General features: G+C 38.7%; 2 protein-coding genes across 4 annotated transcripts; one reads left to right on the top strand and one right to left on the bottom strand.

The window, feature by feature from the left end:
• LOC117623166 lies at window positions 1-5,198 on the top strand. 3 transcript variants are annotated; one of them, XM_034354044.1, is made up of 6 exons: window positions 1-656; window positions 2,670-2,720; window positions 3,279-3,341; window positions 3,434-3,502; window positions 4,323-4,424; window positions 4,541-5,198. In XM_034354044.1, exons 1-6 carry the CDS (start codon window positions 285-287, stop codon window positions 4,826-4,828), a joined length of 945 nt encoding a protein of 314 aa, XP_034209935.1. In that variant the 5' UTR covers window positions 1-284; the 3' UTR covers window positions 4,829-5,198. The 3 variants fall into 3 exon arrangements, with proteins under 3 accessions (XP_034209935.1, XP_034209934.1, XP_034209936.1); XM_034354043.1 differs by having other exon boundaries at window positions 4,323-4,430; XM_034354045.1 differs by lacking the exon at window positions 4,323-4,424.
• A 4,032-nt stretch (window positions 5,199-9,230) lies between these two features.
• LOC117623120 (shikimate O-hydroxycinnamoyltransferase-like) lies at window positions 9,231-11,745 on the bottom strand. The gene is made up of 2 exons (XM_034353982.1): window positions 11,170-11,745; window positions 9,231-10,308 (listed from the first exon to the last, which is right to left on the bottom strand). Exons 1-2 carry the CDS (start codon window positions 11,599-11,601, stop codon window positions 9,391-9,393), a joined length of 1,350 nt encoding a protein of 449 aa, XP_034209873.1. The 5' UTR covers window positions 11,602-11,745; the 3' UTR covers window positions 9,231-9,390.
• Between the last annotated feature and the right edge of the window lie 912 nt (window positions 11,746-12,657).

Raw genomic sequence — 12,657 nt, 5'->3', positions numbered from 1 at the left:
AGTTGTTTGTTGAGAAACACAAGAAAAAAGAAAGCAAGCAAGCAACCAACAAAACAAAGCAAATCCACCACATATAAAAGCCTCCCCTCATTATTCTTTCTTTCCTCTTCTTCTCTCTCTGTCTCTCTCTCTCTCTGCACACACACAACAACACAACACAAAACTCACCTAAATAAAAAGGAGAGATTTTCTCTGGCCACCCTCTTCTTCCCCTCTCTCTCTCTCTCTCTCTCTCTCTCTCTGCAAAAACAAGGAAAAAAGATAAAAACGACACTGACGACACTATGGCTGCTGCTGCTACTGACGACGACGGCTGGGTCAACCTGGCCATGAACGACGAGGCGGCGGTCGTCGACGTTCTTCTCCTCCTCAGGCACGCCGAGCCGCCGCGGCCGTCCAAGACCAGCCGTGACCTTCCGTCTCTGCGGTGGAGCGTTAGGCAGCGCCGCTCCAAGAACGTGCCACGTCATCACCATGCCAGCGACCTCGTCGTCGTTGAGGGTAAGGATAAGAAGAAGGGCGAGTCGAGCGAAGCCAGAGCCAGCCCCACCACGCCGCTCTCCTGGAGCGGCGCCACTTCGGTTAGCGGCGGCGCCCTCGACGGCTCCGAAGAGTCCAGCAGGGCCCCCAAGCCGACCGATGCCGCGAGATCTAAGGTCTGTGTGTCTCTGTCTCTGTCATTCATTCGGGTCGGGCCGGGTTTTGATTCGGTGGCTTTTCTTTTTTTTTTTTTCAATTTTTTTTTTTACCTATCTATCTTAATTGACGAAAGTACCCCTGGGAAGGTGGGGTATTTACCTGGGGAGGTTCAGGAGTCAGATAGGATGGATTGTCTGGCTTTGGGCACCTGTCAGAGTCTCTCTTTTTTTTTTTGCAATCTGGTTGGAGGGAGGGCTTCCAACTGGTCCTTTTTTCTATTGACCATTATGCCCCTATGTGCATGGGGATGTCTCGTGACCGCCCAGGCCAATTCGTTCATTTTCGTACGCCCGACCGGTTTCTAGACCCGCCGGTCCTTTGGACTGGACGTTGTCGTTTTACCATTGTCAACATCGTGTGGACCGAAATGCCCTCCTCTTTACGAGTACGATGACTTTCTCTTTTTCTCTTTTTCTAGAATTTTTTAATTTTCAAGAGAAAATCGGTGACTTCCATTCAACGCATAGAGTCAGAGAACTCGATGACACTTTTCACGTTTTTTTTCTTCTCTCATTCATTTCCTTTCCGCTCTTGTCACGCTTATTCTGCTGAAAACCCCAAAATACCCTTCTGGTTAGGACCATTTTCGTCATTTCACAAATCCTCGGCCAACCCCAGAAACCGTGCAGCACAACACTCCCCAGCTCCCAGCTCCCAACTCCTTTTTGTCGGAGTCAACAACCATACCCCCAACTGGCATTTGGCAGCTTAAGTTTTTCGCGAAATGACGTAAACGACCCTGCAAAAGTCAAACCGTACTTAAAGTTCGAGGGCATTTAGGAAGAGAAAAAAACATTGTCACCCCCTTTATCGGTGGCGTGTCTTCGTGGCAAAAAATAGGTCTACGTGTGGTTTGGTGTGGTGCTGGTAGAGGAGCAGTTGTGCAGTGAGGAGGGGGAATGATTGGGTGCGGTCGGCCACAGTTTGGCGTTCCTGCAGGCGCATGGTAAAAGGCCAACCAAATCGAGTCCCCGTCCTGCGACGTTGTTTTTACGCCAGAGACCATAGGCAGGCAGGGAGAGGGTGTATTATTAAAATACGACAAGAAAAAAATATTTGTCTGTTACCGTATTTGCGTGACAGCTTGATCGGCAAGTCACTTCTTTTTATGGAAAGACGACGTCAAAGCTTGGATCCAACGGGAACAGTCAAATGGGTAAAAAGTAATTTCTGATCAGGCTGTTACTCTATCTTATGTGACAGCCTGGCATGTTAACCTTTTCAATGTTTTGGTGGGGTCCAAGAAGAGATAAAATAATATATGGGTGGGTTCAGAGTTGGGAGTTGAAAAAAATTTCAATGGGACAAAGTGCTTTCTTTTTGGGTATCAAATTGAGAGATTCACTGTAGAAGAAGTGTCTCTCGGGTGGGAAGGCCACATTGGCCCCCCAAATTGTTATAACCTGACTTGCTTGCTCTTTTGGTGCCTGCCAAACTCATAAACTTTTCAACAAACGTAGGGCCCTCAAGACTTTTTTTTTGGTTGTATTTTTTTGTAATTTTATTTTGGGGTAGGTTGCATTATGCATTGTGGTTGAAAACTGAGAGCTTAATTGCTAAAAAAAAGGGAAAAAAGAAAAAAGAAAAGAAGATAATGGAGCTTCACACTATTTGTGGGCTGCCAATTTGAAATGGTCACAATTTGAATGCATAAGTGAAACGCACATTGTCACGAGAAAGTTATGAGAGACCCTTTTGAAATTTTGAGGCCTTGGAGCGTTGAGAATTTATGGATTTATTGTGGCATGGTCCATGCAAGTGATTTTCCATCACCGCCACATGTAATATGTGTACTTGATTGGATGCAAAGTGTCTTATATTTTTCTCTTCCAAGTTGTTCGGGGGCCTTCCTATATCCGTTGAGCCGGCAAGCTGTCATTTGTATTAATTTTTTTTTTTTTAATTTACTGTACAACTTGCTGAAATATGATTTGGTGATTAATTGGGTTGTCTTATATTGGGTTGTGTAGGTTGCTGTTAGAAGTGAAGCAGCCATCTTCAAGAGACCAAGAAAGAAGAAGGTAAATATACCATTATGTATTGCGCCGAAGAAGATATTCATGGAACGTTTATGTCCTATACCACAATTAATTTCAATTAATTTTTTTGTGGAGAGTGCATAGAACATAGAGAATATCTTTGCTGAGCAAATCACAAGAAAGTTCGGTAGAAGTGTCCTTGATAGGGCTCAAACTTGGGATCTCTTTCATTTACTGCGTAAATACCCTTGGAATAAATGGGAGGTCTAGTTAAGTAATGAACGATACAACTAGCCTAATTCTAATGTCTGCCGGTGAAATGTGTTTTCGAAAAATTAAATGGGAGTACTTATCTCGACATTAGTTAGCAACATATGCATGAAGCAGAAAAACTAATACTTGATTTCATCTGTAAAACTAACTTTGGGGTCAAATATATGAAAACCAGTAATGCCACATCTTGCCATTTTCTTGATGAAGAAGTATTTTAAGGCTATGCATCTCCCATGTTCTTTCTTTGGTTTGTTTGTGGTGGTGAGTGGAATACTTGTTAGATTCATATCTCATAGTGTAGTAATAATTTCTCATGGCTGCGTGCAGACGCTTGCTGAACTAAAAGAGGAGGAGAGTTTTCTGTTGAAGGAAAGACGAAACTTGAAAAATGTATGTCTTTAATTCATTCTCCCTTTTTATTTCATAATACGTCTCAGTGGAGATTTCTGAATATTGATTTCTTTAATACATCCCTTGAGCAGCAACTGGCAACACTACGCCTCACTGTTGAAAAACAGAGGGCCACAAATGAAAGCTTGAGAAAAATAAAGGTGAACATGCTGCTACTACTCTCTAGACTCTTTATGTTATATGTATGCATTTAAAGCGAACTTGGATATATTTGAATTTTCATGAAACTTGCAGTTTGAAACCTGATAACGGATTCAGTTTTGTTTGCAAATAATGGCTTTATTCTAAAACTTAAAGTTTCATGAATTTTCATGTGACCAGCCTTTGATTTCTTTATTCAAAAACTAAAAGATATTATTGGATTGGAGAGATTCTAGCTAGGAGAGATTCTAGCTATTATAAAATAATGGCTTCCTAGCTATTTTTGTGAAGATTTGATGCTTGCACATCAAAAGCTGTTTATAAGTTCTTTATTGGATTAGAAAATCTTCTTCACTTGTAGGATAATTTGTATGCCTCAAATGTGCTGATTTTCTTTCCTCTCGGGGAGATTTCTCTGTTTTACATGATTCTAGAACTTTTAGTCGTCTCGGATGAGTGATTGACGTCTGCATTGGGGCCTTTGTTGCATCGTTTAAGGGCGTGTGTTGAAAGTTGTAGACTTGTAGTTCCATCTGCTTAGAGTTGTGATCTTGGTACAAATCAAGTATCAGAACATCTCAACATCAGTGCAGAAATTTTCTCATCCCTCATTAGAACTTTCAGAAAATGTGCTTAAGTAGGAAGTCCACCTCAGTCTCGGAATATATGCATGTGGACACTATGTATATGTTTTGAACCAGCCTGCTGCATGATGCAGTGCTTCATCTTTTCTTGAGGGTTAAATTTTTTATGCTTGGGAAGGGAATGTCATATATGGTCTTCTAATACATAATGGGCACACTATGGTATGCATCACAGACGATTACACATTGTCTCAAGACTTCAAGGTCACTTTCATTTCAACAGTGGCCTACTCCTGGTTCTCTAGTTTCCTCCACTAAGGATGCTTCCTGCATTCAAGTATGCGTATGGGATTTTACCGTCTATATTTTTGTGATTATCAGCTACTTAAATAAGAATGTATTATAGAACAGGTATGACATGGATTTTAATAGTGGTTTTATGTTCAATTACAGCTTGATTTGCAGTTGCCCCTGACAACGATGAAAGCTACAACTTCTGTTGTGCCTGGTGAATCCATTTCGTACCAACTTGAGCAAGTAAATGCAGTTGGTGTCCCTACAAAAATCATGCCAACAATTGTTCATTGCAGTAATCTTGGCGCTTCCCAAAGCTCCTGTCCACCAAATGTTTCTTGCAAGGTAGAAGAGGCTGGGAGCCAGGATGCTGCCTTTTCGCTACCTGATTTAAATCTACCATTTGGAGACGACCCTAGCTCCGAGGTTTTATACCGAACGAGCTGAGCAGATTCAAACGTATACAAAAATTCAGTTTCTCTAATTATGCGACATAAAGATCATCAGCGGTATTTAGCTGAATAAGATTTAACTCCTTGATCCTAAGTTCCTAACTGTATTTTAGGTTGACAGACTGAAAGTGTAAGTATCAAAAAACGAGTTACCTTGACCGCTTCTGGAAGTGAATGCGGACATTAATTTGTTTTTTCATACACGAAAGAACTGAGGGTAGTGTAGACATCCTAACCCTTTAGTTAATACATTCTTCCCTTGTTCAGGTTTCTATGTTTGTCTGAAGTTCTTTGGGAACCCTCATCCTTTTTCCTCTTTTAGTTTATTAAAAATATATTGAACTGTTGACTGCATGGTGTAATTACTCCATGATATAGGCTTATTTGTTGAAATGCCTTAAATGACTCGAATCGTCCCCTTAAACTTTCATTATGTGATCAAGGTTGTCCCATTTCGTTAGTTTTCAGATAAAAATTATTAAATCAACTGAAGTGACCTGAGCATTTTGGTAAATTGAAATATTAAAAATTAAAAAATCTAAATTAAATATAAAAAATACTTGAAATGATTTAAAAAATAAAGATAAAAATGTCTCCTTATTTTTTCTCTGTAATCATGAGCCCTCATCACCTTCTCCCTCATCTCAACTAACCCCACCAAAACCCACCCCGCCTTCTACCTTCTCTCTCTCTCTCTCTCTCTCTCTCTCCACTTGTCAAAAGGCACAAAACCCACAAACAGAATCACAAAATTGACTTCATATTTCGCATCTATGGTAGTTCAGATCTCCCTCGATGGTTGCCAAAGAAAGAAAGAGAATTGGGAGGATAGAGACAGGGTCAATTGTTGGTTAGGATTTGATGATGTTGAAAGGAGAAGGAGGAGAGGGAGAGAAAGAGGAGGAAGGGTTGCTGGGGTTGGTTGGGGGGTGAGGGAGAAGGTGGTGGGAACTTATGATTGAGGAATAAAAAAAAAGGATAAAATTTTCATATCTATTTTAAATAATTTCAATCATTTTTTATATTTATTTTGAATTTTGAATTTTTATAAAAATAATTCACATCAACTGATTTAACAATTTTTATTTGAAAACTAACAGAATGAAGTAACTTTGGTCACATAATGGAAGTTTAGGGAGAAATTGAGTCATTTGAAACGTCAAGGGCAAACTGAGACTATTTGAAAACCACATGAGGTATTTCAATAAATAAACCCGTAATATACGAAGAAAAATAACACTAAACTAATAACTACTCAGTACTTCTGTATTTGGAAATTTCAGAAAAAAAGAAAAAGAAAAAAGAAGAGAAGGAAATGTTAAACTTTTGAAAAAGAAAATGACAAAAAAAAGAGCGTTGACTTCAGAAAATCAGTAACCACATGGTTGCCTAATTAATTATAAAATGATCACAAAATATATTTGAACTATCCAGGAGACATAAGCATGGTCACTTCATTCAGACATCCACCAAGAGATTACTATTAAATCAACTTAAATTGGTCAAACTAAAACTACCTTTCAAATGCAAAGGATCCACTAGTAGTTTGGAGCAATTGCTATCTCTAGAAAAGGTATGAAGTCCTAATATTCATGTAGTGTGTGTAAGTTTTGTATATTATCGCTCCTTTCAATAGGAAAGATCCTAAATTAAAAAAAAATCCTTTCAAATGAAAATTGATTGTAAGATAAATAAGTCATTCTGGTTTCAACAGTGTATAATTTTGTTTCTTGTCTTTGTTGAATATAGTATTTTCCTTTTTTGCTTGAAATCTCGAAAACCTAATGGATAGTTAAGGTTTTAGATCAGCTATTTATAAATGTATGATTTGCAATAAGCTTACCAAAACCAAAATCCTCAGAGAGAACAAGAGTAGGTATGAATTAACACTTATGGGTGGCTACATATGTAGTATCAGAACACCCATCATAAGTACATTGATTTTGATTGTAGTTGCAATTAGTGTAACTACTCTCTCTCTCTCTCTCTCTCTCTCTCATGGACATGCTTGATTCTAATTAATGAGTAATTTGATCAGGTGAGGATGTGTATATATTTAGGGGATCACCCCCCCTATGTTCTCTCTTCCTTTTTTCTTTTCAAAATAAAATTCTTATGGTAATATTTTCAATCATGCAGAAGAAATTTTGTGGAAATTTGCTAGGGTGTTTGGAAGAAGAAATGACAAATGCTGGAGGAAGGGAACTAATCCTGACAAGTTCTGTTTTGGCAGAAAACTGAAGAGAAGGCACTTGAAACTTTGACTTTTCTCTTTTTGTCCTGAAGCATTTGATATTTAATTCCACTTTTGGTAATATAACCAGGCCTCAAGGATTTGCTAATGCCATCCGGAGAAGGGTTAATGGTTTGGGCCACTTTTATCTTGTATTGCTAGATTCTGGGTTTCAATTTATATGTCTTGGGTTTGCTCTCTCTCTTCAAACCCTCCAAACTAAACAAATGCGGATGGTTTGGTTCGAATTTTTTTTTTTTGAGAAATTTAATATTAAATTTCTTATTTGAATATAAATTAGTAAACACCATTGGGTTAAGAATTATTAGTTCATTCGGTAAAAACATGACCGTTGTGTTATTATAATGCCCCAACTTTTGGAGATTTCTGGTAATGAGCCCAAGGAATGGATGCCCTTTTCGAAATAGAAGTGACAACTTTTCAGATTTCTTTGCAACCCTATCAGAGACCAATGGACAATGGTGGTCGTTTGTGGATTTTTCGAAAAGGTGCCAATGCAACTGTTTATCGAAGTGATCAGGGTCGGTATTGGGTTTTCAAAAGGCAGAAAACGGCAAATTTCTAGAGTGCGTCCTTTTAGATAAATTAAAAATTAAAAATACGTTTAATTTTAGAACTAACGACAAAAGATACCCTGTTAGTTTGGAGTGGTTTTTAATATGAACTCCAGGATATCAATTTTATTAATTTACACTCTTACGTTTGTAATATCATCCAATTTCATCATTCCATAAATTGATCGTATCGTCAATCGTTAAATGCTGATATGTCTACTGTTAGACCTACCTACTAAACCAACCAATTTTTTTTTTAAATTTATATAATTAAGCAAAAACTAAATATAAAAAATACAAAAAAAAACTAGACGCACAGCCGCACTCCGTCCTTTTCTCCCCCATCCCATCGCCTCGAGTTCTCCGATTCCCACAACACACCCAGCGCCGCCCGGGCCCCCACCCCCCCCCGCCGCCCTGAAACCAACTCCATCACTCCTCTCCTTCCGTCCCGCCACAACACCTCCCATCCTTCTTCCTCATCCCCACCCCACCTCAAGGGAGGGATTGATAGTTTCAGTGCATGGGTGAAATGGATATCGAACGTTTTGGGCAAAGAGTGGGACGAGTATTGTGTTTTGATGAAGAGGGTGGCCATGGAGGCCATTGAAGATTTGAACTAAGGCATGTTCTTTTTTATCTCTGGCTGTGCTCAAAGTTCAAATAATCAGATTTTTTATTTAGTAAAACAAAGTAGCAGATTTGATTTAGTGCTGGAATCTAGGCGTCATCCATCAAGTTGACAAAGCAGTGGCGTTGATTTGAGAGATGGAGTGGATGCATCTTTTGCCATAGATGAGAGTTGCCTTATCATCTTCCAGATTTCGAATTTGTTCATTAATCTCACGGGTTAATCTTTTTATTAGTCACTGAATTCAGACCCGATTTGCATTTGAGTACCTCAATTTTCAAAATAGTTCCGTGATCCTTTAACTTTAGTTTCGTTAGGATAAATGATCTTATCGTCAATTTTGTTTACTTTCTGTTAAATGCAGAAATAAAATAATATTTTTATATCAAAATTGATTAAAATATGAATTAAAAAAAACTAAAAAAATTAAAATTAAACTCTCTCTCTCCCTCAATCCGAATTTCTACTCGAAACTTAATTTTTATATTTTTTTTGTGGTTGGTTTTTTTATTGGATTTTCTTTTATTGTTATTTTAAAGATATTATTTTTATTATTATTTTTGGTTTTAATATAAAAATACCATTTTGCCTCTGTATTTAACAGAAAAAGTTAACAAAATTGAGGGCAGGACCATTTGTCCAAAAAAACTAAAATTTAAGAACAATGAGAACTATTTTGGAAATTGAGATACTCAAATACAAATTGGATCAAAATTTAAAAACTAATAAAATAATTAACTCTTAATCTCATCCACTTCTTAATCTCTTGACTAGGAGGGGAAAAGATCGAATCTTTGTGAAATTCAAAGCCTTAGGATTGTCCCCTATATCAAAATTGAAAGCTTGAGAGAGGGAATTTAATATTTTAAAGCAACGCAACATGCGAGCACAACTTCTTCATTTCTCTCACCAACAATATGTGAACACAGAATGACAACATTTCAAAAACTCATCATAATAAGAATTCAATATTCTTTTTATTTCATGAGAAACAGAGCCACCGTACATGCACCAATATACATGTTGATGAATTTTGAAACAAAGTTTTGCAATACTCAGTGAAGCAACGTGCACAAATTAATACACAAGTTCAAATTTGAACAACCTTAAAGACCTAATTATATGTCATACAAAAATTTGGAAAATAATTTCATGTGCTCAGATTGCAGACAAAGGATAATTGATGTACTCCCATCATTATTTGTACTTGGTAACAACAAACACCTCCCGTCCAACACAAATGGGCGGCCAGGCCCCATGAAAATGGGTCGACCCCAACCAAAATCAGCATCATGAATCGGCAGCTTGATCCAACTGTTTATCGAAAGATTTGGGCACTGAATCGTTGGAACCCCCGTAACAAGTTTCTGATTACAAGGAAGATGAAGCTCAAGATAGTCAAGGACTGATCGAAGATAATCATCGTCCCTCCGCACCAAAGCACTGCGAACACAGCTTGCAGCATACCAAGTTGGTTTCGATTGGAGATCTCCTGCTGCAGCTATTGGTGTGGTTCTGAAAAGGGCATTGCCGAAGAAACCAGGTGGGAGTGGGGGTCGCAATCTGTTCCGTCCATCTATTGGAATGAATAGCTTGGTGTCTTGATCATCCGGAAGTTTACGTGCCCTGCAAACACATCTCCAAATATGACATGCCAACATCTCAAATGTTGTATAGTTGATTGTATTAGTATTCTGGCCGTCTCCCTTTTCCTTAGACTTGGCTTTCAAGAGACTGAGCTGCTCCTGCGTGAATCTAAAAAGGGACGTAGTAATATTACTTGTGGTTTGCAGATGCTCATCAGAATCTGATTTCATTTCTGGAAAAGGATGGTATTCGGTGTGGGGGAATTCAGGCTGAGGCGAGTCACGGGCACGAAGTAATGTCCTGTCCATAAAGGGTGGTTTAATATTGGAGAGATCCCCACGAGCAATACTAGACCATGTATGTACAAAATGGAGACCAGAAACTCCATCTGCAATGCGGTGTTCGATTGCAACACCAAGTGACACTCCACCACATTTGAAGTAGGTCACCTGCATATATGTCAAATGGTGTCTAGACTTTACACAAATATTCATTGGGTGGATGGGGGTTACGCATAAAACTTAGGCTTAATTTGGTATTGTCTGGTTACATTTGTAAAAGTAGTCTAATTGTGAAAAACAGGTCAAAGTGTTTAGTAAACTTTTTATTTATTTATAGAAATGCTGTAACAGTGTATAATGACAAAAAAAATGCGATAAAAAAAAATTATCATTATAAAATAAAAAATGTCTAATTTAGTTAACAAATAAATACATTAATGTACAAATATATAAATAAAAAATTAGAAAAAACAACTCAAAAGCAATTGTTTCAGTCGACACCCCCTTCCTTTTTTCTTTTTTCTCATTTTTCTTTGTTCCTTCCTCCTCTCTCTTCTTCTTCCCTTCCCAGGTTTTTTTTTTCTTTCTTCCTTCCCAGGCCAACATTTTTTTTTTACTTCCTCTTCTCCTCCTTTCTCTTTTCTTCTTCCTTCCTAGACCCCGTTTCATTTTTTTTCTTTCCTTTCTTCCTCTTCTCTCTGGCAGCAGTCTACGATGATGGGTCGGAGGAGATTGGTTTCCAGACTTGGGTCGGAATAATTCCTAAAATACGTTATTTTATTTTGCTGTTTGGTCCTAAAAGATCTTGGAGCTTCAGCTTTTTCAATCTCAAGTTTGTTGAAAGGTTCTTGTTTTGTTGGGTAATTTCAATACCCAGGAGGAACGACAGGAAAAAAAACAGCTTCTCTTTCTTTTTTACCAAACACCAAATCTTTAAAAAACTTATAATAATAAAAAAAACTGCTTCTAAAAGAAGTATAGCAGTCCCAAACTAAGCCTTAAACTTAAATGGGGGTTTGATCTACTTACCTGTAACACCAAAATGGGATATGAGGATATGCCCGCAGCATAATCAATGTGGGGGATGAGCGGAAGGAAATTGGGAGAGGGTGCAAAATCTCCGAAATCATCGACGGTAGAGAAGCTCTCAGCTACAACAAAGAGCACTCCCTCCGCATTGCAATCAACCTCCAAACGGCCATCCTGGTCGTTGAGCTTGAGGCGGCCGGCCATAGGGTAGAAGGGCACGAGGGCCTTGATGAGCGCCTGCTTGAGCGCTTCCGGGTGGAAGAAATTGTGCTCATGACCACAGCTTGGTCTGTAAAAGTAAACACTGGGCGTGTGAAAGGGCGGAAACACTAGGTCCAAGTTGGAGAGCCATAGGGAGCCCCGAGGCGTCGACTCCTCGGCTGGCTTCACCATGCTCGAATCCCTTATGCTAACTGTCACCTTCTCCCCCATCTCTTCACCTTTTTCTACTTCTTTTTTCTTTGGGTTTTAAGAGGATCACACTCTTCTTTTACTTTTATAATGGAAAGAAAATGAGGACCTCTTGGCTTTCTTGTGGTTACAACAGCTTAGAGTTCTCAGAGAATAGCCGTTAGGCTACATCTAACATTCAATAGATCAGAGGTTTGGTCTCCGAAGACCTCAAAAAGTGATTATTAAATTAATGGCCTTTGATTTCTCCTTTTGATAGTCCCAATGCCCCACTGAACCTAATTCCAAAATGCTGCTATTTATTAATCATTTTTCTAAACCTTCTTCTTTCCACGTAGGAGGTCTTCATGCTCTTCACTAGTATAAACAAACTCTAGCCACTCAGAGCAGTTCCAGCGCTGCTTCAAACTTGGGCAAAAGGCCCTTCGACCGAGCCCAAACGGCATCCAGCTCGAGAGAAGAGGCCCGGGCAAGAGCTGAGTCCCACCAGCCCGGGCAGGCCCAAGGGCAAGTTTCGTCTGGATTTTAGTCCGAGGGCTGTGACGTCAGCGCAGGTTAATTCAAATTTTTTTTACCGTTGGCACGTAAATTTGACTTCCGCGCACCGACCTCAGTGATGATGTCAGCGATGACAGAACCCAACCTGCATGTGACACGTGTTGCAATCGCGACGCTCCGATATGTTTTTTTCCAGAAATCCGACGGTCCTCGTTTTTTTAGCTAAAAAAATTGCAAAAAAAATCGAAAAAATTCTGAATTTTTTTTTTAAAAATACCAAAAAATAATTTATTTTTTCCCTATAAATACCTAACCATTTTATTTACTTTCCACACCAAATCTTCATACAATTTATTCTTCATCCAATATTTTTTACTCTCCCCTCACATTATTCACTTCCCACACCAATTCTCCATACAAACTCTTCTCATTCCAATATTTTTTACTCTCCAGTCACATATTTCTACTACTTTCCATTTGTATATATAAAAAAAAAAAAATGGCATCTTCTGTCGAAACCGGAGGCTCGTGGTCAACTCAGGAAGATATTGCGTTGTGTCAGTCTTAGGTGAATGTTAG

The sequence above is a fragment of the Prunus dulcis genome, chromosome 3, assembly GCF_902201215.1.
Source record: "Prunus dulcis chromosome 3, ALMONDv2, whole genome shotgun sequence".
NCBI lineage: Eukaryota > Viridiplantae > Streptophyta > Magnoliopsida > Rosales > Rosaceae > Prunus > Prunus dulcis.
This window is presented reverse-complemented; position numbering and strand designations above follow the sequence as displayed.

What these genes read in the sequence shown, in the direction of transcription:
- LOC117623166 (XM_034354043.1), top strand. Translation starts at nt 285, where the DNA reads ATGGCTGCTGCTGCTACTGACGACGACGGCTGGGTCAACCTGGCCATG. An exon ending in AAAGACGAAACTTGAAAAAT is followed by an intron (nt 3,342 to 3,433) that starts GTATGTCTTTAA and finishes TCCCTTGAGCAG; the next exon opens with CAACTGGCAACACTACGCCT. An exon ending in AAAGCTTGAGAAAAATAAAG is followed by an intron (nt 3,503 to 4,322) that starts GTGAACATGCTG and finishes TATGCATCACAG; the next exon opens with ACGATTACACATTGTCTCAA.
- LOC117623120 (XM_034353982.1), bottom strand. Translation starts at nt 11,601, where the DNA reads ATGGGGGAGAAGGTGACAGTTAGCATAAGGGATTCGAGCATGGTGAAG. An exon ending in ATCCCATTTTGGTGTTACAG is followed by an intron (nt 10,309 to 11,169) that starts GTAAGTAGATCA and finishes ACATATATGCAG; the next exon opens with GTGACCTACTTCAAATGTGG.